Raw genomic sequence first — 26,014 nt, forward strand, 5'->3', positions numbered from 1 at the left:
AAGCTTTTTTTTTTTTTAATGTTTGTTTATTTCTGAGAGAGTCTGAGGGGAGTAGGGGCAGAGAGAGAGGGAGACACAGAATCGAAGCAGCTCCAGGCTCTGAGCTGTCAGCACAGGGCCCGATGGGGGGCTCCACCCCACGATCTGTGAGATCATGACCTGAGTTGAAGTCACAAGCCCAACCAACTCAGCCACCCAGGTGCCCGGGAAAGGTTTTTTTTTTTTAAAAGAAAGCATTCATTTTAAAAGGAAGGTTGATAGACACAACTATATCAAAATTGAGAACTTGTGTTTTTAAAAATGCATCTTAAAGTGAAGAGACAAGTTAAAAATTGGGAGAAGCTGTAGACAATAACAAAACCCCAAGAGAAAAATGAAGACTTGAACCGGTAATTTCCCAGAAGAGGAAGTGCCTGTGGCTAATAGACCCAGGAAGGACAGTTTGACATCCCTGACAGGGACATAGTAAACCACAGTGAGATCGCGGTGTGCGCCGTGTGATTATTGGAGGCTTCGGGGGTTAGGATGCAGATCTGAACCTTGCAGGACCTCGTCATTGCTGGTGGAGTTGTAACTTGGAGCAGGCAACCTTGGAGGTTCGTTTGGCTTCATCTAAATTTCAACGTTCATCTATCCCATGATCCAGCAGTTTCATTCTTGAGTGTATCCGTAAGATATTCTTGGATTTTTGTAACCAGAGGATATATATAAGAAATTTCAAAGCACACTTCTCAGAATTAACAGAAACCTGCAAACAGCTGGGATGCCTGTTGGTAGGGGGGAGTCCGTGAATCCACTCAATGTCTTCACACAGTGGAATATTATGTAGCAGTAAACTGTCAACTTGAAACAAAACAGGTGAGTCCTAGTAATAGACTGTTAAGTAAAATAGTCTCCAAAGATTACATATAGGAGGAAACCCTTTTCATAAAGTTAAAAATAAAAGGATGTTTTTTAGGAACACAGGCAGATGCAGTAACTATATAAAAGAGCACACAAGGGCATGGAGATGGGATTCACGTCAGCTCAGGTTGGAGCTCAGGCAGGAAGACAGAGGGATGCGTGTTATGCTGACGGGGCCCTAGGTTCTGTATTGGATGGTGAGTTTACTGGTGCATGTTGCATTAGTTGCATTGAATAAAGACTAAAAATTGAAAGTGGGCCTTGCATGGGCCCACTATGCATGAAGAAAATGTGTCAGGAATGAAAGGTTATATGTAGCCTTGATTCTAAGGTCTTGGGCCCTAACGCTCATCCGGAATAAATGTCAGCACACAACTGATTTCTGGCGGTCTGATGTCCCGGTGAACTGAAAAATGTTACTCCTCTGAAACCGCTATGCCACGTAAAATACGACAGGGTTTATATGCTTAACCACGAAGGCACGAGTACGATGGACAGGGACCTGGAAGCCGTAGGAGGACGTGGGCAGTGACGCCACAGCCACCCAGAGTTAGCCAGAGTTGGTCAGACCTCAGAGTGTGCGTTTTACAGATGTATGTTAAGGCGTTGAGATTGGGAGTTAGAATAGAGGCTCTGCATTAAAACAAACCTGTGACGGGCCGCACCGTTAGTCAGAAGGGTGTGTCTGTCTCTGAAATGGGGGGGGGGGAGGCGTTCCTGAAAATATTTGCCTGCTTGCTTGATAATAACGTTTGGGATCCATTGCACATCCTTTCCAGAGGGACACGTCATCAGCTGAGTCCTTGCCAGATTTTCACAGGCACATCCCAGTTTGAGCTGCCAGAATTAAAACAAAACTGCTGTGTGAATGGAAATAGAAATAAGCAAATGTACCCAGAGAAATCCTTCATTAGAATGATCAGATATGCAGTATATAAAGTGCTTCAGTAAAAAAGGGCCCTGAAAACTCTATTTTTAAGGACACAAAATATGCAGCAGTGAAACACAAAAACTTGGATGGATTGAATGGCTAGTTAGGTGTGGCTGAAGACAGACTTAATGAATTTGGAAGACGAACAGGTACTTAGAACGCAGACACAGGGCTGGAGGGGGAAAAGATGAAAAGGCAGGGCACATGGGAAAGTCTAATCTAGGTTTACTCTGAGTCCAGGAAGGAAAGAATAGAAGGAATGTGAAGACGACATAGTGGCATGTTTTTGTTTTTATTTTTTCAAAATCCATAAAGGCACCGATAAGCATGCAAACAGATCCTGAGGCGGAGAAATGAAAGAAAACCCCCACCTGCAGACCTAGGTCATACTTCAGGCTCTTCAAGAGGAGAGGTCTGGAGGGGGCCCAAGACTGCCTCCCACAGAGATGCGGTCAGCCTCCCCGCTAGAGTAAAACCTGAAAACCGGCAGAGAGGATCTTCCCTGTGCTATGCAGTCTAGAAGCAAGTGCCCGAGTACCGTTTTGAGAGAAGGTGAAGTGACCTTCCTGACAGCTGAGGTGCTCCAGCACCAGGTCTTTGTTCAGTGGGAAGCAAGGTCAGCCTTTTCACACTGTTCTGCAAGCATGCTACGTAAGCTACTGCTTTTTTGGGTAAAGCCTTACCACGATCACAGGTATTCAGGGCTACTGTATTTCAGGTGCGGTATCGTGTCATTTCCAGCTGTTAACTCATTTAAACCTCATAGCAGCCCTGTGAGGCAGGTAATGTCCGCGTTTTATGGATGAGAAAACGGAGTCCAACTTGGCCACAGCCACCCCGGCTAGTGTGTGGTGACCAGGGTGTGCCTATAGGTGGCCTGGCTCCAGGGTCCCTGGGCTTTGTTTGGCTTTTTGCTTTGCTTCCCCTTAATCTGGACTTTTTCCTCAGCCTTTGTCCTTTATGACATTTCTGAAGAGTACGTCATCCCTGCCCCCTCCTCCCCGCCCTTCTCAAAATCAGAGTCCTTCTCATTTGGGGTTTGATGTTTCCTCATTAGGTTCAGGCTGCACGTCCCCAGCTGGAGGACTGCATAGAAGTGACGTTGTGTCCTCCTCATCGTCACCCGTAGAGGTGCGCCGTGTCCCTCACTCTATGTGGTTATATTCATTTTGACCAGCTAGTCGAGGTGGTGTCCCATTTCCTTACCATATAATTTCTGTTTCTTAGATCTCAGGAGACCACAGAAGTGCCCGCTCCTCACCAGAATTTTCTCCTAAATCAAGCATTAACTGATACTTTTGCCCGAGTCACTTTTTCTCAGATTTGCAAAGTAATTTTCCAACACATTTGCCTACACATTGGCCGGTCAGTCCTGGATGCTGGTTCTGCTGTAATAATCAGGAGCCTTTTATCTTTCTCCCATTTATTTACTTATGAGCAGTATGACTCATGCATTCCTTTGTATTTGTCCCGAGTTTCAAATTCGTTACTTATGTTGGCATGGAGCCAGCCCATGCCTGTGTTCTTTAGCTCCGTTCCTCAAACTTCGGGCCATCTGCAGTAGAAAATGGTTTTCAATGAATACACACACACACACACACACATGCACACGTGTGCACGCGCGTCAGCTGATCGTGTCCCACAGTCCTACTCCTGCCACGCAAGATGCGCTGTGGGCTTTTTCCGTTCTGTTTTCTTTAGTGGAAGTTGGCTGTGATTGCTGGATTTAATTCATAGCCCCCAGTTTTTAAAATCCCTTCTTTATGGTATATTGCTGTTTAGAGGGGACTTCTGATTTTGAGGCTTCACCCCCCCCCCCCCAACTTTCTGTTCTGGAGAATTGCAAACGGACAAAGCAGAATGGTGTCACGACCCCCTTCTGTCTCTCCCCGGGCTTTCTCTGTTACTGACACGTGGCCAGTCCTGTGTTGCCTTTTGGGCTATTTGGAGCAGATCTTAGACGTCAGAGTGTTTTTAAATGTTTATTTAAAAAGAGATAGCATGAGTGGGGAGGGTCAGAGAGAGAGGGAGACACAGACTCCGAAGCAGGCTCCAGACTCCGAGCTGTCAGCACAGAGCCCAACGTGTCAACCAAGCAAAAAAGGCAAATAATGGCTTAGCATCATTATACAGAATCTTTCTGGGGTGCTGGGTGGCTCAGTTGGTTGAACATCTGACTCTTTTTTTTTTTAGCGTTTTATTTATTTTTGATACAGAGAGAGACAGAGCATGAGTGGGTGAAGGGCAGAGAGAGAGGGAGACACAGGCTCCAGGCTCTGAGCTGTCAGCACAGAGCCCAACTCAGGGCTCGAACCCATGAACCGTGAGATCATGACCTGAGCCGAAGCTGGACTCTCAACCGACTGAGCCCCCCAGGCACCCCGATAAGGGTTTTTAAAAACTGAAACAATGCTATTACTGCACCCAAAGTGATAATGTCTTAATGTCATATTTCTAATCAGTCTTTCAATGGATGGAAGTGATGATCTGTTTCCTAAATGCTTTTTTAGGGTTAGTTCAGATCAGGAGCAGATCGGGTCTACCATTGCATGATTAGTGTATCGTGTCTTTTATTTTTTATTAAAAAATATGTATATTTTTAATGTTTATTTATTTTTGAGAGAGAGAAAGACATACACACAGAGTGTGAACAGAGGAGGGGCAGAGAGAGAAGGAGACACAGAATCAGAAGCAGCCTCCAGGCTCTGAGCTGTCAGCACAGAGCCTGATGCGGGGGCTTGAACCCACAAACCGCAAGATCATGACCTGAGCTGAAGCCGGAAGCTCAACCGACTGAGCCCCCCAGGCGCCCCGTCTCGTGTCTTTTAAAATAGAGGATCCTGTTTTCTTGATTGGGTTCTGCTGCACGCACAGTTATCTGCTGAATGAAGTCATTAACGTGTTATGCCTTCAGGTTCGGCGTTGGGCGATCCTGACCGCAAGGAATTTGGGGAAAGTGGACAGAGATGATTATTATGACTTGCAAGAGGTTTTGACTTGCCTTTTTAAAGTCATTGAGTTGGGGCTTTTGGAAGATCCGGACCTTTATACTACTTCTGTCCTCGAGAAGGGTAAACTGATTCTTCTGCCTTCACACATGTACGATACCACCAACTACAAGAACTACTGGTTGGGTAAGTATTGTTCCTGCAAATGTAACTAGTGTTTTCCTGTCATTTTCAGTGAGTATCTTGCAAAGGAAGTGCTTTCCTGGTGATCTGATGAAGGATTTCATAGGTCCCCATTCTTGTTCTGTCGTTAAATTGACTTAGCCATTATACTTCTTATTTTTTTGAAACTTTATTCTAGAAACCATCTTTGTAGGAGGTACGTGTTCGAGTGTGGCAAATAAATCTTTCACTTAAAGCAATACTAGATACAGCAAAACTTTAAGATAGCAGAGGACTTTACTAGGGTTTGATGTAAGAGATTTCCACGTCTGTAGAGTATTTCCGGGTGAAAGAGATGTTAGCTTTGGTTTTCAGCGAGTTCTACACTGACTCGAAATAGATCCGTCAGCACAGAGCCTGATTTGGGGCTTGAATTCATGAGCTGTGAGATCATGACCTGAGCCGAAGTCCCAATGCCCGACCAGCTGAGCCCCCCAGGCGCCTGATTCTAAGTCCTGCAGCTACGTGTCCTTTTTGGCAGATATGAGTACTCATACTGTGGTGGTCTTCACACTGTAGGCATCCTAGATTTGAGGACATAATGAATTGTCTGGTAATCCTCTTCCGACCTGTTTTCTGACCAAGTTTGTGCCATTTCCCTTTTTCTGTCCAAGTCGGTCTAAAGTCTTGTTACCTGGGAGTAGTTGTGTATGAACATCTCAGACCTAAACGGAGAACCGGATCCCGGTTTGCTTCGTTTTACTGCCTTGCCACGCTTTTGCCGGCTAAGCCTGAGAAAGCATCGGAGCAGTGTTCTGTCATCAAGTCAGGAAGACTGTACATGATCTTACAGGTATCTGCATGTTGCTGACCATTCTTGAAGAGCAGGCCATGGACTCCCTGCTGCTGGGCTCAGACAAACAGAGTGACTTCATGCAGTCCATCCTTCACACCATGGAGAGACCAGCGAAAGGTAGTGGCTTGTGTGTGCGGCGTGTTTGTGAATGCCGTGCTTGGCCCTTTGAAGGTACTGGCGTCATCGCAAGAGTTTGGGTGTGCGGCGTGAAGAAAAGAAGGATGGACTTTTTTTGGTCAGTCACCAATTTAGATTTTTAAATTGGAAGTGACCTGTAGAGTTTAATTTCAACACTTCCCCTTCTTAAAGGATGAGACTAAAGCCCAGGGAAGTTAACTTAGTTTTCATGTTGAAATGCCCCCTTAGTGGTAGAATCAAGACTAACACACACATTTCCAGGGACCTGGTAGTTAAAACTATTCCTCGGGCTTCCTTTTTTCTGGTTCTTCATTTCGGTTTGGTTCTCTAGGGTTCCACTGTGCAGCATGGTGACTGCTAGTCACATGTGGCTACGTGCATTTGAATTAACTAGAATTAAAGACCGGATTCGGTTTCCCAGTCCCACGCGCTGCGCTTCCAGTGCCCAGGAGCCCTGTGTACCTGGTTGTTTGGACCGAACAGTGTAGATAAAGAACATGTCTGTCATCACAGAAAGTTCTCTCGGGACAGCGCTCTTCGGATAGTTTAGAAAGTAGGGTGTAAAACTCATCGTATTGTTTATTATTAGACCCTTACTTGCTTTTGCTCATGGTTGTATCAGGCTGATCAGGGAGGGTCTGTAATGAATGTTCCTCATGTTGATAAAGGGATGAGTAACAGTCAAGGAAGACACATCCTCTGCATAAGGAATATAATCTCCTCCCACATTCACTTGTCTTTAGGTGACGCCACTGTGGATATTAACTCCATTGTGCAAGATTCCAGAAGACCTATATAAATGTTATTCTTCTGATTGCACAGGTTTTCTTGCTAGATTATCCTCAAAGTTATAACTAATCGTTTACCAGCATTTACTACGTTAATAGTTCATTTCTTTGTGCCTTGCCCATGCAGTTCTGCCTTCTCTGTTAATCCAGCTCCTGCAATCTTCCAAACGCGAGTCATATGACCTCTCTAAGAAACCTTTCTTGATGGTCTTCACTGAATTGATAACTCCGTACCTTACCTGAGAGCTTACTAGGCGGAAGGCACTGTGTCAGCTGCAGGAAAGGTTAAGAGAGTGTATGAGGAGGCCTGCGCACGCACCTAGGAGACAGACAGAAAAAAAGGATAAAAGTAGAGTTAAAGAGCCCTGAGGGGAATGAAGCAGGAAGTCCTAGGGTGACCAGAGAACATCGTCCGTGACTGAGCGAGTGCTGTGTCAGGGCAGTGCTGGAGGAGATCAGATGGCCAGGGAGCGTGTGACACGGTGGGACCCTTTGAGCCGGGCTGGAAGCATGGGGGGGATTCTGCGGGGCTGCGCCAGTCGCGAACGCAGTCTGCTTCTTGCCTGGGGAGAAGCCAGCTGTCTGTTTCTGCTGGAGAGCGGGTCTGGCCGTGGGCGTGTGAGAAATAAAGCTGGAGAGAAACAGCAGAGTAGGATCTTATAAGTACATGAGCGAGGACTTTGAATCTTCTGGGAGACAGTCAGGAACCATTGAAGGCCTTGAGTAGGGCAGTGTTTAGCTACTGCACGTCTGGTGGGAGGGGAAGAGCCGGAGGGAGGAGCTTCCGAGTGATGGGAATTCCTGCCAATTGGATAAAAAGTAGAGAAGAAAGCCATGTTGAGATACGGGCGGGTGAAGGGTGTGTGTCTGCTTAGCCATTAGCTAAGGGATTCAGTCCTTACGGCAGCCAGATGGCCAATGAAATGCAGTTCACATTGACCCAGAATTTCCCATATCACGGGGTTGGAAGGATTGTTTGAGGTGTGCAGACAGGATGGGAAAGGTGAGTTTACCTAGACTACCGCAGTGTGTCCCCATTGAAACACTTCTTAGAGGCGCAGAGTATTGCTTGGGAAAAAATGCAAAAGGACCTTTAAATTTACCAGGTTTTTAAAACTGGTGTGGTTGGTGGCACTTTGCGTTTAATGACTTTGCTTTCAGTTTTGTGGCGCCTAGATACAGCATGCCTGATCCTCAACATATTTTCACATCTTTTTCTAATCCCAAAATTCAGCAGTTATTATCTTGTATTTCAGATGAAAGTGTGGATCCTTTCTGGCCAGCATTACACTGTTTCATGGTGATTCTGGATCGCCTTGGATCAAAGGTCTGGGGTCAACGCATTGATCCTATTGAGGCATTTCAGACCATTATCAACAATATGAGCTACAATAGAGAGATCCAGAATATACGGAACAGCTCTGTAAGGTTAGTTCAGTTAACGTGTCAGGATTTTAATGTTTATTTTTGAGAGAGAGAGAGACAGAGTGTGAGTGGGCTGAGGGAGAGCGAGACAGAGTCTGAAGCAGGCTCTAGGCTCCAAGCTGTCAGCGTTGACCCCAGCGCAGGGCTCAGACCCATGAACCATGAGATCGTGACCTGAGCTGAAGTCGGATGCCTAACCGACTGAGCCACCCAGGGACCCTGTTGTGACAGGATTTAAAAATAATCTCCGTGAGGAAGTCTGTTGTAACTGACTTAGCAATAGGGTTTTTTCCTTTTTTTTTTTTTATCTTCTTCATTTCAGTAATTTCAATTTATTCTTACTATTTAAGGACCAAGTTAGAGCCGGAGTCATATTTGGATGATACGGTGACCTGCAGCCAGATTGTATACAATTATAATCCTGAAAAGACCAAAAAGGTATAAATCATTTTGAGAATGCGGATGATACAGTCTTGCCTCTGTAGAGATGATGCTGGACCTCATTGGTTGACTTGCTGACTTTATGATATGCAGCTGTTGTAAATCTGCTGCATAAGGGGTTTCTGATTGAATAGCAGCCGTATCGTGCGCTGTGACAAATGGACTCCTACTCCAGGGTGCACACTTTGGAAGAGTAAAGGCAGTTAGGAAGGGAGGAAAGGTTGTGGGATGGGGGGAGATAAGTGACACAGCTAGAATCAAAACCCGTGAGGGAAAGAAGACCATGGTACATGGAGGTGTACTCATGAACCCTTGACCTTGAACTGTGTTTTCCATCTCTTTGGGGTATGTGTAGACATGTGAACCAAAGTCGGAAAACTAAAGTTTTCTTGTTTACAACTCTGGGTTAAACCCGCCACAAATGAAGCTTGCCTATCTGAATGTCCATATTTCTTTCCTTTCAGGATTCTGGGTGGAGATCAGCCATTTGCCCAGATTACTGTCCTAACATGTATGAGGAGATGGAAACATTAGCCAGCGTGCTTCAGTCAGATATTGGTCAAGACATGCGTGTTCACAATAGCACGTTTCTGTGGTTCATCCCTTTTGTTCAGTCCCTCATGGATCTTAAGGATTTGGGCGTGGCTTATATAGTAGAGGTTATTCACCATCTGTACTCTGAAGTCAAAGATGTCCTCAACCAAAGAGATGCTGTGTGTGACAAAGTTACTGAATTTTTTCTTCTGATTTTGGTGTCCGTGATTGAGCTGCACAGAAACAAAAAATGTCTGCACTTGCTGTGGGTTAGCTCCCAGCAGTGGGTGGAGGCCGTTGTAAAATGCGCCAAACTTCCTACCACTGCATTCACACGGAGTTCTGAGAAGTCATCTGGAAATTGCGCCAAAGGAACAGCAATGATATCATCTCTGTCGTTGCATTCGATGCCTTCTAACTCTGTCCACCTGGCCTGTGTGCAGCTCATTAGAAGTCTCCTTAAAGAAGGTTATCAGCTTGGACAGCAGACTCTGTGCAAGCGGTTCTGGGATAAGCTCAACCTGTTTCTGCGTGGGAATTTATCTCTAGGGTGGCAGTTGAATCCTCAGGAAACCCACGAGTTACAAACTTGTTTAAAGCAAATTATTAGGAACATAAAGTTCAAAGTACCCCAGGGTAGCATTTTTGTGGATCCAGCTCCTGTTTGTAAAACCCCTCCTGCGTCTTATAATAAAGAAGAAAGTGAACAGATAGGGAAGAAGTCTAAACAAGACCTGCGCTGTCAGGGGAACTCCAGCCCAACATTTTCTAAAAAACCAGTGAAAGCTGAGGCATATCAGATGAAAGAGAATATATTGATCAAGGCAAGTAATGCTATAGAAGAGGATAATGAGCAAAATTATGTAAAAGATTTGAAACTGGAAGACCACCTCTCAGCTCAGTCCTGCAGAAAGCAGGGTAGTAAAAGCCTTTTCACTGACAGAGCTCAAGACCCAGTTAAAACAAGTAAAGGGAAGCAGAAGGCTGTGAAAGAGAATCGTACTTCCAGAAGCTGTTCCGAAAGGGGATGTGACAAAGGGATGATAGCGTCAGCACGTGCATTGACGGATTCTGGCGCCGACTCTCTGGAGAAAGCGTCCACATCCACTGAGGATTTCTCTTTCAAGGATGATGTTCTTGGAAAAACCTCCAAAGCAAAAACTAAGGCACAGAAAGCTGAAATCTGTGCTAAGTTATCACATGTGATAAAGAAGCAACACGTTAAAAACACTTTAGTCAATGATGCTGTCAGTTTAGAGGAAAAACTGACTGTTGCTACCGTAGACACTTTGTTTTCAAAGAAAGATTCAGGAGGTCAGAAAGGGGATGGCTTCATAAACCATCTCTCTTTAGACTCTAATGACATTCCTGATGATAAAAACAGGGAGCAAAAATCTCAAAACAGTTTATTGCTGAAAAAGAAACAATTAAAGAGCAAAGAGTTAGATATTTTCTCTTCCCATGAAAATAGTTGTCAAATACAGGAACATCATGCTGACGGTAAAGATTTGATCTCCTTCACGGAAATGACCGATACTTGTGTGAAGAAAACCTCGCCCTTCAGAGATTCCATGACTGCTCTTGAATCAAGAGCTAAGGAAGTTAGCAAGAGTGCCACCAGTCAGGTGTCTTCTCACTTCAGAGACCAGGCTCCCGGCCTCAGTCCACAGTCTGATGCCTTAACGGACTCCCAGGTCGACCGTGACCTCCACGACTTATCTTTAATAGCTCAAGCCAGGGTTATTAAATTTCCATCAGATTCAACCCAAAGAGGCTCATCCCGGCTACAAAGGAAAGTAAAAGGTAAAAGATGCTTCACAGCTAACCCGAGTAATGCTGGGGAAGCCTACCGGAGCCAGGTGATTATTATTTCAGATTCTGACGATGACGATGCTGGAGTTCTGGGTTTTGAGAAACACATCAGACAAGGTAAAAGCAGCATCAAGAAAGAATACCCAGCAGAGTGTGCTTCAGTAGCTGGTACAAGTGCGGAAAAGAAGCTAATAAAGGAAGAAGAAACAGAGTCCCTGTGGGAGCTTGAGGAATCGGATTCTCAGATTTTTGAGTTTGAAAGTCAATATGACATATTTTCAGTTTGGGAAGATCAGAAAGCAGAAGGCAACAATTCAGTTCAAGAGCCTGAAAATTCATGTTTGACTCATGTGAACGATGTCACGAATGATTGGGGTTACGATACAGATTATGTATCTGAAGACGTTATTAAGAAAGTAGCAGAGGGCATTGAAAAACACACAGAAGCACAGAGTAGTACTGTTGGGGAATTTTATGAAATTGAAGTAAAAAAACGTAAGAGAAAACAATACAAAAAACCTGTAGCTGAAGATTCTCCGAGGCCTTCACCTTCTGAGAGAAATGAGGACCAGTCTGATAGTCTTAATGAGAGAGATCTGACTGAGCTAAGGTCAAGTCCCAGTTCGAGTATTCAGAGAGACGCTCCGGTTTCCCGAAAGAAGTCTCCAAAGCTTCGTACTTACTCCAAACCCACTAGGAAAGTCCCACATTCTAAAACTCCTAAGAAAACACATTCAGATACCAAAAAAGGGGAGAATAAAAGTTCAAATATCATAAGTTGTAGGACGACTCCTGCTATAGTCCCACCTAAGGTACTTCGCCAGTGCCCTGAACCAACTTCAGCTGTTGAGAAACTGGGTCTGAAAAAGGCTCCTCGTAGGGCATATGAGTTATCTCAGCGATCACTCGGGTACTTAGCTCAGTTACGTGACCATGGCAAAACTGTTGGAGTGGTTGACACTAGAAAAAAGACTAAATTAATTTCTCCTCAGACTCTCTCTGTCAAAAATAATAAGAAACTGTTGACAAGTCAAGATCTTCAGTTGCAAAGGCAGGTGAAACACAGGTCAAAACAGAACAGGCAAAGGTCTCTGGGTCATGAACTGACAGGTACTACAAGAGCGGGGCTGCGTTCGGCACGGAGTCCTAACGCAATTGTCCCAGAACCAGAGAGCTCAGGCAGTGGTTCCAAAGGAGGCGCTGAGGCAGGTACTAAAAATACTGGGAAGCAATCCATAAAACGTGCATCTTCCGAACCAGAACCCGCGAAAACAAAATATGTTTCTCAGGTGGCTGATGATTCTTGCCTTTTGGACCAGTGTACTTCTGTTGTGTTAAATGGAAAAATATCAACAAATGAAGTAATTGTCTCTATGTCAGCTGACCCCTTAGGCGGAGGTGACCTAACAGGACATCCTTTAGAGTTGACCACTTTGAAAGAGGGAGAGCCTGAATCCAACAGTGACTCGGAGGATGAGAATCTATTTCTGACACAGCATGACCCTGCAGATATGGATCTATGTTCACAAATGGAGAATGGCAATGAGAATCTCATTGAAATAGCTCATGGGAAAGACACAGCAATCATGGAAGAAGAGTCTCAGAGTGGCACAAAATGTAAGTACAAGGGTTGTGTTGAAGCCCCGCAAAACGAGAGTGAATACTGCTCAAAACACTGTGAAGCTAAGCCAGCAGATGAAGATGTATTTCGTAAACCGGACTTGCCCCTCTTCACGGCAAAGAGACCGACCACTACGAAGGTGTTTAGCTCGAAAAGTACTTCACGAATCGCTAATCTTTCCAAGTCTATGGAAAGCGCCTCCACACTGCCACCGGCCCTCAAACATAAGTCAAACGGGGTGCCGTCTGTTTCGAAAGTCCCACAGTCAGCCTCTCCCTTGTCTCCAAAGCCAGTGTTTGAAGTGAAGAGCTTGTCCAATGTTCTTCGTCCTCAGACTCCAAATACTTCCAACAGGCAAGGTTACAACCTTCCATTTGGCGAAAGCAAATCTTTTTCAGCTTCCTCTGCAGTAAACGTTCTCTTGTCCTCGCAGTCCATCTCCGACACCTTTGTTAAAGAGGTCTTAAAATGGAAGTACGAAATGTTTGTGAACTTCGATCAGTGCGGGCCCCCCACAGACCTTTGTCAGTCCATCTCAACACCGGTACCTGTCAGATTTCAAGACTGTGGACACTATTTTAATGTTTTTTTCCCCTTGATGGTCTTGAATACTTTTGAAACGGTGAGTATGTTTTGATTGTACACCTGCCTGGGCTTTGAGGTTGCTTTTTTTTTTTTTTTTTTTTTTAATTTCGGTAGTAATTAGGGTATGGTTAAAATAGCTGGTCTCATTTTGATTTAGGTGTAGCTCTTAGATTATAATGTTGAGTGGATCTTTGTGTCAGATGTCGTTCTAGATGCTGATGATACAGAGGAAGCACTTTCTTAATCTCTGCCCTTTGGAACTTACAGACACCATTCAGAGTGCTAATGAGCCAAGTCCAGAGGTGGCACGGGAGTAAGTTTTTTGATACAGGGATAAGGGAAGCCTTCTCAGAAGAGACAGCCTCCCTTCTGCATTTATTTTTAAAGTCATATAGAGCTTTACTGAAGTTTTACTGAGATGGCCCAGGGTGAATTAGATTGGCCAGCGCGAAGCAGTAGATCCCATTTCTCTCTTTCTGAGTCTGTCTTCTGACTTTCTTCCTCATCCTGGCAGCTGCTCTCTTCCTTTAGCTGCCTCCCCTGCCTCACTCAGCGCAGCCCGTTTCTGGGTCTTCCGTACCAGAGACTAGGATTGCCCGATAAAATACAAGATTCCGGTTCGATTTAGGCTTCAGAAGAAAATGGCTACCAATTCTTTAGTGTGAGCATCCCAGCTGCATTTTGAAAGATGCTTTTGGTCTTCTCAGAGCGGGTTAGGGGTTGGTAGTTAGAGTTTTACTTTTTCAAGTTACTTTAAAAAAAACCGTGAGAGTGTCATAAGACTCTTAAAACCAAGAGCACGGAGGTAAAGGTTTGTGTATTCATTCACCTGCAACATATTTGGGTGCCTGGTAATGTACCAAGTTCTATTAACAGGCCTCGGACGGGGGGTGGGGGTAAAGCGGTGAGTGCGGCAGACAGGGCCTCTCCTCTGCGCCTGGAGGTGATTGTTTCTCAGCGGGAGAAGGGCTCTTGCGAGATCTAGCACGAAGGGCAGATGGGGCGCTTCCGAGGGAAAAGCCTGCCAGCCTTGGTGAGCACCGGTATGGACACTGAGACCAGAATGAATAGAAGGAGCGTGCCATCCGCCATGGGAGGTACGTTCCAGGCAGTGAGTGGGGACACTGAGATGAGACTCCGCTTACTGTGCTGGAGGAGAGGACCCGTGCTGCACAGGGGGCAAGTCTGCTGCGTAAGATCATCGAGGAAGTTGTTCATGGTTGTTATAACACTCAAACCAGCATATCATTAGAATGTACTTTTGTATCAATCTATGCCCCTGATTTTATCCGTTGTTTTAAGATTTATTTTACTAGTATTTCAGAAGCATTAGAAACAACTGATCGACCAAGTATCTTTAATGTTTCTCCATCACAACAAAGTGAAATATTGAGTATTAGGAGAATTATTTTCTTCTCATGGAAAAATTCGTAGCTAGGTGAACAGTGTAAGCAGTTAAATAAGCTGGGGAAAATAAATTTTATTCATTTTGAATCTTATTTTTGTTCTTTAATCTTTATTCTTGCTGGAAAGCTCTAATTCACTTAGAGGCTATTCACAGCCCTTAAATTTAGTAGAGACATATATTTTTTATTTTATTTTTTTTCCTGAGTAAAGAGATAATTATAGATACTTCCATAAGATTTCTTTCTTTTGGGACGTTTTTATAGCCCTAGCCTTTTCAAAGCAGAATGAGGACAAGTTCTTTTTATACATGCACAATGTTTAAAATGGTTACACACTTAAGTCCATTATAACAAATGCCAAGCACCCCTTGAGTAACGATTTTTTATTCTTAATGGATCCTTTTGATAATTTGCTTCCATATTTCGAAATAACATGCCATTCTTGTGACTTAACTTTTCAGTTGTCAGCATCTTCTGTTGCTGCAGAAGGTGCCCTTTCTTCCAGCACTTCATCCACACACACCTTTCCTGTTTCCTCATCCTCACTGTGGAGTTGTCTTATAATTTTTAGGTCAGTATTTGTTGTTGTTTTGACTTTAAAAAGATATGCACAGCTAAGTCATGTAGTATGCTGTAGCTACTTTTCCTTTCCTTCCTGAGTCTTGTTTTTTCTTGTTTCATTTTCTTTATACTTATTATAACGAAGAAACTTCAGACTCTTCCGGGTGTTTAAATCTCTCATCAGAGACATGACGCGGTCTGTAAGTGTCGTATTCTTGGTCTGTGATGGTTATCTGGAGTTGTCATCCTCGTCCCGGGCCTTGCATCTCCTTCTTCCCTGTGTTGGGGTCGCGTCTCCTGTGCCCCTGCTTGTCTGTCTTGGCTGCTGCCTCATTTATGCATGGCCCAGTTTCCTGGGAAAAGGATTTGTGGATGGCAAAGTCTTGAAAACTTGCAAGTCTTAAAATTCCTTTAATTTTTTCATTTAACTTGTTCTATTTTAGTCTCTTTTTCTACTTTATTGGAGGCCTTCTCACCTTCCAAGTGTATTGAAAAAATTTTTGGTGTATTTCTAGTTTTGTGGAACTCTTGTTCTCTGAGTATTCCATTTTATTCTTTTTTTTTATGGGCATGGCATTTTTTTACTGCCTAAAGTTTGTTGATTTAAAGTAAAAGTTCTCTCTTCATAGTCCCTGTTTCCCCAGTTTTTTTTTTGCCTATTCATTTTATTTCCTAATCTTTCTAAAAAATATTCATTTTGAGAGAGTGAGTGAGTGAGTTGGGGAGGGACAGGGACAGAGAGAGAGAGAGAGAGAGAGAGGGAGCGAGCGAGAAACCCAGGCAGGCTCCATGCTGTCAGCACAGAGCCCCATGCAGGGCTCAAACTCGAGAAACGTGAGATGGTGACCTGAGCGAAAGCGGGAGTCAGACACTCCACCGACTCCGCCCCTGGCCGCCCTCGCCTCGGCGTTTCAGTCGTGCAGACCTTTTACGAAAATTCTTTTCTTCAGTATCTGTTGGTTTTGGTGTGCTCACATCTGAGAAGCAGACACTGAAAAGCAGACAGCGGTATGTGTAGTTGCCAAAAAGGGCAAACAGCCCGGATATCTGTCCAGCTGAAGAACGGATAAACAAGATGCGTTCCGTCCACGCCGTGAAACGCTCAGCTGTAAAGCGGAACGTGCCGTTTGTGCTCCTTTCACAGGCCTCGTTGGTGAGCCTTGAAAACCCGTCCTGTAGGATGGGATGTGATACTGCTCGGCGCTGTGCAAGGTGATATCATGCTAACACCTGAAACTAATGTGTGTCAGGTGAACTGCAATTGAAAATACAAAGGGGGGCACCTGGGGGGCTCAGTCATCAAGCGTCTGACTCTTGATTTTGGCTCAGGTCATGAACTCGTGGTTCATGGGATCGAGCCCCACATCGGGCTCTGCACTGGGAGTGCGCAGTGGGATTCTTTCGCCCTCTCTCTGCTCCTCCCTGCACCTCTCTCTCTCTCAAAATACATAAACTTTTAAAAAATGAAAATGTATTGTAAGTAAAAGAAGTCAGGTATAGAAGGCCACATACTGTGTGATTCCACGTACGTGGAATGCCCAGAATAGGTAAATGCATAGAGACAGCCAGTGGGTTATTGGTTATCAGGGGGCGGGTGGAGGAGGGAATGAACACTCAGCTGGCACAGCGTTTGTTTGGAGATGATGCAAATGTTCTGGGACTAAACCGTAGTGGTGCTTCTGCAAAATAGCGAGTATACTAAAAACCACTGAAAGGGTACACTTTAAAATAGTTTTATATTGTCCAAAATATAGTTCAATTCTTAAAGACCCTATAAAAGGGGTAGATTAGGGACAGGTTGTAAGAGATACTTAGGAAATCCTGAAACTCAAATACTTGGCTAAAATGCTCCTTTTTGTTACTGCGCTGTGGGAGGCAGCGTGCTCTGAGGGGCGCTCTAACACGGTGAGACCCGACGTCGGTTTCACTCTATGTTAAGACCGTGTGCTCAGGTATAGGTGTACGTCCCTATTTTGTTGGCTGTAAGGTTAAAAAGAAGCTCTTAAATGGGGCATCTGGGTGGCTCTGTCGGGTGAGCGTCTAACTCTTGGTTTCAGCTCCGGTTATGATCTCACTGGGTCTGTGGGTTCGAGCCTCGAGTCAGGCTAAGCACTGACCATGCGGAGCCTGCTTGGGACTCTCTCTCTCTTCCTCTCTCTCTGCCCCTCCCCCGTTAACTCACATGTGCTCTCAAAAATAAATTAAAAAAAATTTTTTTTACAAAGCTTTAAGGGAAAGGGTAGGCTACTTAATTGTTGGTGTTTTGGCATTTTGTTGTGAAGCTCCATCCCCACCCTTATCAATACCTAGTATTTTGTTTTTTTGTTTTTTTCCCCTCTTTGTAAGATTGGATTTCCCGAAGAAGAGTCTTCACATAGTTTGCCCAGACCGTGTTGGCCAAGCTGGGAGCCGACTGCGGGATGGGGGTGGGAGTGGAGGACAGAGAAGGAAGGGTTCCAGCGGTCAGCGTTTAAACATTTGCCGAATTTCTTTCCTGGTCAGTACGGCATTCGCAGGGCGCCTGCTGTCCCGAGCCTGAAGCCTGTCTCAGCCTCTCCAGAGGCTGAACCTGCATGGTTTCTGTGAGTAGCAGGGAGGGGCAGCCTCCCTCCTGCGCGCCTTCTAGACCTGTCAGACTGCTTATCGGTTGCAGCTCGGCCCTCTGGACTTGCTGGTTAGCGACCATGCATCCAGCTGCTGTCCAGCCTCCAACATTTTGGTCTTTTGTCTTCCCTTTGTCCAAATGAACTCACCTGTTTTTAAAAATCTCTTTGGTGATTTGGTGGGGGTGCAAGAGGACTGGAAGGAAATCTGTCATTTGTATTTGAAATTTTAGCTTTCTTGTTGTTTTCAGCTGTACAGCTGACACAATGTTGTTTCAGCATTTCTGGTTTAGACTGGTCAGCAGTTATTAGTGGCGTTATTAAGAGCTCTTGATTACCTTCTGATTTTTATTCTAATGAGCCACAGGCTGTGGTGTCAAACACGGCCCTGGACCGAGGCTCCTCAGCCTCATCCCGATGTAATTTGACTTCATACTGTTTGTCAAATAGTGGATGTGGACTCTTTTTACAAAAATCCGGCTGGTATCGTAGTATATAAAGCACGTTTAGTTACTGTGTCTTCCTGACATCATGTAAATTACACCTTTGTGTAGAAGACCTACGTGAGCAAATTCAGCTTTTAGAAACAGTCTTTTATATACTGATGTGCCTGGTGGAAGATACATGTATACATTTTTTTCATCTTTGCATTTCACAAACAAAAGTGTTAGATAAATGTGTGCTATTTTGCCAGGGTCCCGTTTTTCCGTCTGTGTTACAGCAAATGCTCTTTCACCTTAGAGTTTGTGTTTGCTCTCTTTGTCTGCAGCCCCCTGCCGTCAGCAGGCTCACTGTAGGGTGTAGGGTGCGGGGGGCAGCGGGACGTAAGTGCTCTTCTCCGGAATCAGCTCTGATTATCGGTCCCCAAATCCCTTGTAGGGAGATTGCTTCGTTTCTGTAGCTCATCTCAGGTTGTAATGAGTTCTGCACGGAAGCCAAGCAGGCTGATGGGGTGAGCGACGGTGGGAGGCGGCCCTCGAGACCTGGCTGAGAGCTGGAGGAGCGTGTTGTGCAGGCTGGAAGGGACTGTCCGGAGCATGGTCCTTTGAGACGGGAACTAACTGAGCAAGTTCGAGCCAAAGAGCTTAGGCGGGGGCGGCTGCAGTGACGTAACCTAGGAGCGAAGGGAGGCGTCAGGAGCTTGGAGAAGCAGTCAGGAGCCAGACAGGGACAGCCCTATACGTGCCGGCTGGAGTGTCAGTCTCAGCTTAAAGTGTTGGAGGACTTTTATTTGGTTGGTGTTAGGCTAAGGAGGGAGTAGTAATATGCAGATTACTTTCTCTCTCTTTTTTTTTTAAACATATCACTGTTGGTTGCTCCATTGAGAATAACCTAGAAAGGCAAGCACAGATGCAACAGACCTGTGGGTGGGGCCGTTACGGCAGCCTGGGAGAAAGCTGACGGTGGTTTGATCAGGCCGGCAGCTCTGGAAGTAAAGAGAAGTGAGTCCGCTGGGGGCTCGGTTAGAGAGAGCACCCCCAAGACGGACGTGCTGGTGGGACGGATGTGGGCGTTAAGGTGACGGGAGGAGGGTTCTAAGGCTTTGGGCTTAAGCACCTGGTTAGGTTGCGATGGTGTTTCCTGGACGTCAAATGCGTTTGGGCTGATGGCGCTCCCTTCTGGAAGGGACATTGCAGAAGCCGCAGGGGTGCAGTTGAACGTGTCAACTGAAGGTGTGCTGTGAGGCGGCCTTGGAGCAGTGGGACGTGCTTTGGGTCCCGGGGTGGGGAGGAAATGAGAGAGCAGACCGGAAGAACCGCCACAGGGGGGAAATGGGGTAGGTTTGTTTAGTTTGCCCTTTTTCCTGGCTCTGGTCGCCCTGGGCTGGAGCGCTGCCCCGATGTTCCCCCGTGGTGCAGGGGTGCAGGTCGGGAGGAGTCGGAACTAGCTCGGGCCAGCTTCCGGCTTCTGTACCTGTGCCCACTGGAGGCGTGGCGAGCGGTGGGACTCCTGCGTTCCTCGGTTCTTGAGCTCCCGTCCCTGGGGCTGGTTTATTATCACCAAGGGAGTCAGAATTTGAAAAAGAGAGGTACTGGGGTAGATTTACGGATTATACTGTTAAACCCCTCGTTCCCTGAGGTACTTACCCCCCTTCCCCATTACCCCCTCACCCCATCCGGTGGCAGAGGCACCACAGCCGGAGTGGTGAGGGATCCTATGCCAGGTCCCCCCAGCGCACCTTTCCACATGGTGTGACTCGCATCCGTGGGGGTGCAGAGTCAGGAGGGGAAAGGAGTCTCCCCGGAGTGTAGTCGCTAGCATGGAAAAGTAGCTTAAAAATATAGAGAAGATAAAGTGAAGTTAGCAGAGCAGACAGGAAAAGATTTAATCAGAAGCATATTAAGTATTTTCAGAGACAACAGGAAAGAAACAAAGCAGGAGGGAGAACCATAACAGCAGACAAAGGACAGTGGGGCTGAGAGAGTGACGGTGAAAGAAAGAACTCAGGAAGTGGTGTGAATAGTAAATATCTACAACTTGAGGAATTAGGAAAGGGTAGAGGTGGGAAATAGGAAGAAGCACAGGGTTGGGTATAAAGAGTTGTATGTATTGTAATAAAGATCCCAGGAGAGAAAAAATGAACTGAGATAATAAAACTGAAAATTTCCCAGAAATAGGGAAGGATTGAAGAGTTTGGGTCAAGAGGGTTCTTAATGTATCAAAAGAATGTAAGTAGGCAAAGCTACGCCTTAACAGAGCAGGACCTTTGGAATGTTCCAGTAATAATATTGTCTGCCAGAGGTATACCTAAGAAGCAGAAATGTTTATGATGAAAGAGTGGAAAAAAATAATAACAGAAATACAAACCACAGAAAAGCAGAATTGCTATATATATATATATATATATATATATATATATTTAGCAGCACAAGCTGGGGAGATAAGGCGAAGAGGTGAGGGTGTAGGAACACGAGTCTGAACCAAACAGACGCCATGACAGGCTTTAAGTTTCCTCTCTAAACTAGGTCTAAGGTTCAGTTTCTCCAGAACTATTAGGCGGTTACACATTGCCCTAGGCAGAAGAGACCACTTTGCGGTATCCAATCAGGGAAGGCCAGTTACCTCTCCCCACATTCCTAAAGGTGAGGCCTACAGATAGAAACTTTAGATAGGACCCTGTTACCTAATGTTAAAGTTAACCCGATAGTCACCGAACAAGACCCTGGGCTCGCCCTGTAATTGGTTAATTTCAAAGGTACTCTAAATGTTGTAATTGGGTCCCGCCAAAAGTAACGAACGCTCTGAACAATGTGTATGGTTAAAGTTGCTGCCAATGCTGTTCTACAATAATGATTGGATGTCACAATTTCCTGTCACTCCCCCCTTCCTAAACCCCATAAAAACCCTGCTCAGCCCTTGTTCGGGGCTCTCAGCACGGATCCACTGCGCCGGTAAAGTCTGTGAGCCCGAGCTTAGGCTCGGCCAGCCTGAGCCCGTAATAAAGCCGCCCTTTGCTATTGCATGCGTGATCGGTCTCCCTGGTGGTCTCTGGTCTTTGGGGGATGCTGCGACTTGGGCATTACAGGGGAAGAAAAAGAGACAGAGAGAGAGAAAATCTTAAGCAGGCTCCAGGCTCAGCACGGAGCTGGACACAGGCTGGATCCCATACCCCTGGCATTGTGACCTGCACCGAAAATGAGAGTCAAAGGCTCAACTGACTGAGCTGCTCAGGCGCCTCTAGAGTTTTGTAGTTTTACAGTCAACCAGAATTTAATAGGAAGAGAATTCAGAAACCCAAAGACAGTAGATGCTCATAAAAGGAAGGAGCAGCAACCCAGGAACACGTAACTGACCATGAACATGCACGGCCACAATGGCGTAATCTCAAACGACACAAAACAGCAGTTGACAGAACAGTGGCTGTAGGGACGGTGGCCATGGCAGCTGGGCCCCCACAAAGGGTTCGGGCCGGCGAGAGTCCAGAGCGGCGAGCGGCGGGAGGAGACAGGACTCTTTCTTTTGGTTTTTCGATAATTGTGTAGCATTCAGGATGGTGGGATTTTCTCCGAACAGTTTAAATATTTTGCTCCATATTCTTCTTGACTGCATGGTTTCTGAGAAGTTGGATGTCATTCTTAGCTTTTCTCCTCTGTAGGTAAAATGTCTTTTCCCGTCGACTTCTTTCACGATTTTTTCCTTTTCATTGCTGTTCGAGATTCCTGAGGTAGGAGTATGGTATGCCTGGGTATAGTTGTCGGGATTTAGTCTGCCTGCTGTTCTCTGGCGTCCTGGATCTGTGATTTGGTGTCAGACATTTGGGGAGACCCAGTCAGGATTGTTCGTGGTCTTGCTTCTGTTCCTTCCTCCCCTGCTCCTGCTCGTCCCATTTATGCGTGTTGGACCTTTGGCGCCTGTCCCCTAATTCTTGGATTCTTTGCCCCTCCTCTTTGCTCCCGTTGCCCTTCGGCTTTGGTAGGTTCTGTTGCTAGATCCTGAAGCCCAGCAGTCCTTTCCCAAGTCGTGTCCAGTCCGGCACCGACTTCGTCCCGTCAGTGTCTTCGATCTCTCGTGTTTCTTTTTGATTCTTAGAATTTACGTGATCTATTCTTGCATGCCCCGCTTCTCCCAGTAAACGCTTAGCATAGTAATTACAGGGTTGCTGTTGTTTTAGTTCCTTGTCTGGTTGTTCCAGCATTCCTGCCATGTCTGCCTCTGGCCCTGGTGCTTACTCAGTCTCTTCAGACCGATTGTGGCCAGCGAGTGTGCCGTACCATTTTTGTTGTAGGGTGAACATGATGTGCTAGGGGAAGGGAACAGCCAGCTGTAAGTGGGCAGTAGGTTGTGCAAGAGCGGGGATCGTCCTGTGACCCGAGGAGAACCCTTCAGGCTCCTAGTGAGCCTTCGCCTCTGGACTGTGAAGCACACGTGTCCTTGGTCCCATCGACTTCCTCAGGTGGGACAGGACGGCCAGCGTGGGCTGCAGCTGGCGCTTTCTCTTCCCTCAAGGGGTTCAAGTCTGGTAATAAAGGAGTTTCTCCAATATCAAGCCTTTTCAAGGTCAGAATGTTCTAGTATATTACGAAGTGGTTTTTTTCCTCCTCCCTGTGCTGGGAACAGGAGGGATTCTCTCCAGGACTCACTGTGAGGGCCTGGAAGCGTGGGGGTCCCCTTGGAACTGGGCGCCCCTCGAGTCATTGTCACTGAGTTGTGCACGCTGAGCCCCGAGCAGCCCGTCGGCTCCAGTTCAGGGCTTCCTTTCCTGGCACCGAGGTTGGCGCCCCCGCCATTTGTGCCGATGGCGATGGCCTGTTGATCTTTCAGCTTGTTGCCTCGTTGGGGTGAAGTCGAGCCTTTCCAAGTTCCTTGCGTGCCCAACTGGAGCCCAGAAGTCACACGTTAATGTTTTATGTTTCTGTCATGTGGGAGTTTAGGTTCCAGATTTCCCTGGTGCCTGTTTGGGGAAATCTTGCTGTTTAGCCTTGGCTTTCCAGAATGTCTCTGCTTTCTTAACGCGCCTTTTTGCTGCACGTAGGTGGCGCAGGAGTGGCTCAGCTCTCCGAACAAGGACAAGTTCTATCAGCTGTACGTACGAAAGTTTCCTGACGATTATAAAAAGTCCTGGGAGTTTGTGGGTAAGTTCTTTCTTCTGCAACTTGGAATATTTAATAATTGGAGCTTTCTATTTAAGGAAACCTCATTGTCATTTGAATTTTCTGGGACATAGGTTTCCGAAATTGAATTTGTAACTTCATACAAAGAATGTTGGAAGGTTTCATTAATGAGGGTAACCGCTGGCACAGTTATGAATATAAAATGCATGGTTTTAACCATTCTGTAATTAGGATGGCACAGGCCGGGTGGGAGCTGGACACGGGAGAGAGGGGGGGCGAAGGGGGCTTGACAGTGGTGCAGTGGGGGTGTTGCAGAACAATCGTGTGCACAGGTTCGGAGAAAATCTCCCCTCGGTCTGTCTGGAACACACACACCACGTTTATGTATTGTTGTAAGTCAACCAAGCGTTCAAAACTCTTTACCAAAAAAAAAGTATAAATTGTCTTTCTGCCTCTCTCCCTCACCCCCCCCAATCCTACTCCAAAGATTCTCTTAAGATAAAGGCATGTGTATGTGTATTTGGGGGGAGAGGTGCCCGTGTGTTCTCTGTAGAGCGCTGACATAACACCAGCCTGCAGGGGGGTAGGTACCACCGGTTCCCATCACGCAGAGCTGACCCTGTGAGGAGGCTAGCGTCTATCTTCCTGCCAGAGCGTCACCTGGGCGGCGTGCGCGCGTGTGCCGTAGGGTCATTCTGCCTGTTTTGTGACATTTTTCATTCAAATATTTGTTGACGTTCTCGTACCTAAGGGGATAGGATTGTAGATGCTACGTGGGCAACTGCGAAGAAACCCTGAGATCCCTGCCTTCGTGAAGCTTACCTTCGACTTCGTTTTATTTACTATATCGTAACTCTCTTCCGAGGTACTAAATACCGGCCGGTTTAACATTTGTGGCCGCTCGTCTGTAAGTGGAGTCCACACCAGCGCCGCCTGCAGCCACTCCCTTCTGGTTAGACGCGCGTTGTTCGCAGCCGCCCAGTGCTGGGGCGCTCAGGTACCTGCGCCTCTGTGCCGGCTCACAGCAGCCGCGCAGGCAAGCCTTGGCCTCTGCCTCCCGGCGGGGGCAGCACCAGGACTTCGGCCGCGGGGCTGGCAGGACGGGCGTCCCCCTCGTGCTGCTGGTTTAAGCTTTTTTCCCCGAGTTTCTGTGTGAGAAATGTATCTTGTGCGAGGCCAAAGGGTTGTTCCCAGAGCTTTTCTACTCGCTTGTACCGTGTGGGGGTGCGCGCCCCGTGTCCTCGTTTCTGTTAGGGACGCCGTTTTCCTCTTAATTTGCAAGCTTTGCTTTTTTCAATTTCTTTATTTGTGGTTCAGTTGCACATGTGGTTTTTGAGGCATAGATTCAAAACTACCACATTTCTTTATGGTTCTGACTTTGGTCTTAGAAAGTAGACAAATAAATACTTCCATATTTTCTTATAGTAGTTTTATGTTTTTAATATTTAAATTGCAAATTTATCTGGCGTTTATTTTGATCATGTGATAGAGTCTTATAGTATCTGTTCTTAATCTGGCTTCTTGAAGATGCCTATAAAATTCAATTTTATGTGTGTCTTCACTTTTTTTTGTCATTATGGTAGTATTTCATTATGTGAATATGTCACGATTTTACTGTGGGTGTTTTGGTGGGTTTCTGTTGTTTTTTTAAATGAATTTTACTGTTAGACATTTTTTTCAGTATTTTCAGCCTGTGTGTCGGGTCCCCCAGACGGTCCCCCAGTTCAGTGATTGACTAGGATGACTCACAGGAAGTAACACACTCTCCTGCTCGTGGCTGTGAGGAGAGCACCCACAGCAGGGGCGGCGCGGGGGGCGGGGGGGCACGCACGCGGCGGAGGCTAGACGGCACCACCTCTCCCGGTGGAGTCATGTGGGGCGTGCTTAACTTTCCCAGTAACGAATTGTCACAATGCGTGCCATGTGAAATATTACCTACTAGGGAAGCTGCGTTTTTCTCTAATAAAAAAAATTTTTTTTTTACTGTTTATTTTTGAGAGAGAGGGAGAGTGCAAATAGGGGAGGGGCAGAGAAAGAGGGAGACACAGAATCCAAAGCAGCTCCAGGCTCCGAGGTGTCAGCACAGAGGCCAACGCAGGGCTTGAACCCACAGACCACCAGATCATGCCCTGAGCCGGTCAGGCACTTAATGGACCAAGCCACCCAGGCGCTGTTTCCGCCCCCCCCCCCCCCCCCCCCCCCCCCCCCCCCCCCCCCCCCCCCCCCCCCCCCCCCCCCCCCCCCCCCCCCCCCCCCCCCCCCCCCGCGCCCCCACCGCCCCGACTAGGGAAGACTCGGTGCCCCCAACACCCTCTGCCTAGCCTACATTCCTGATTTCCAGAAGGAGAGCAGGTATTTGGCATAAATCATATTCTTTTTGCACACGGTTTAGGCACAGTGAGCCGTTCTCATCGGCACATGATAACCCCCACGTCCAGGGTCACAGATGCCCAGGGCGGCCCTGGCGAGCAGACCTGCCCAAGGAGAGCAGCCTCGGGCATGCCCTGTTAAGTCTTATGTGGCACTTTGTAAGCGGCGTCGCTGTGATGTTCTGGGTTTTTGTGAGTTTCCGTTGAGTCCTGCATCGGGAAGTGGGTTGCAGTGTCTTGGGGTCTGTGTGCATTCAGGTTGCCTAGGCTGCGCCCAGCCTGTTGCATAGCACGGTGCCCACCTGCCCTTTGCCAGTACGTCTGCACAGAGGGTCAGTGTTAGCCTTTCTGCCGTGTTGCCATCGACGACCTTTTGTGG

The 26,014-nt window shown here is 46.5% G+C and overlaps 1 protein-coding gene across 1 annotated transcript in view; it reads left to right on the forward strand.

Annotated features, from left to right (window-relative positions):
* The window catches only part of SETX (senataxin), a 58,684-nt gene that overhangs the window by 4,983 nt on the left and 27,687 nt on the right, over window positions 1-26,014 (forward strand). Inside the window, exons 4-9 of the mRNA XM_029921052.1 lie at window positions 4,749-4,968; window positions 5,798-5,917; window positions 7,983-8,154; window positions 8,502-8,589; window positions 9,057-13,181; window positions 23,188-23,287. Coding sequence (XP_029776912.1) covers window positions 4,749-4,968; window positions 5,798-5,917; window positions 7,983-8,154; window positions 8,502-8,589; window positions 9,057-13,181; window positions 23,188-23,287 — 4,825 coding nt within the window. The remainder of the gene's footprint in view (window positions 1-4,748; window positions 4,969-5,797; window positions 5,918-7,982; window positions 8,155-8,501; window positions 8,590-9,056; window positions 13,182-23,187; window positions 23,288-26,014) is intronic.

This window comes from Suricata suricatta, chromosome 13 (genome assembly GCF_006229205.1).
Source record: "Suricata suricatta isolate VVHF042 chromosome 13, meerkat_22Aug2017_6uvM2_HiC, whole genome shotgun sequence".
In the NCBI taxonomy this organism is placed as follows: Eukaryota; Metazoa; Chordata; class Mammalia; order Carnivora; family Herpestidae; genus Suricata; species Suricata suricatta.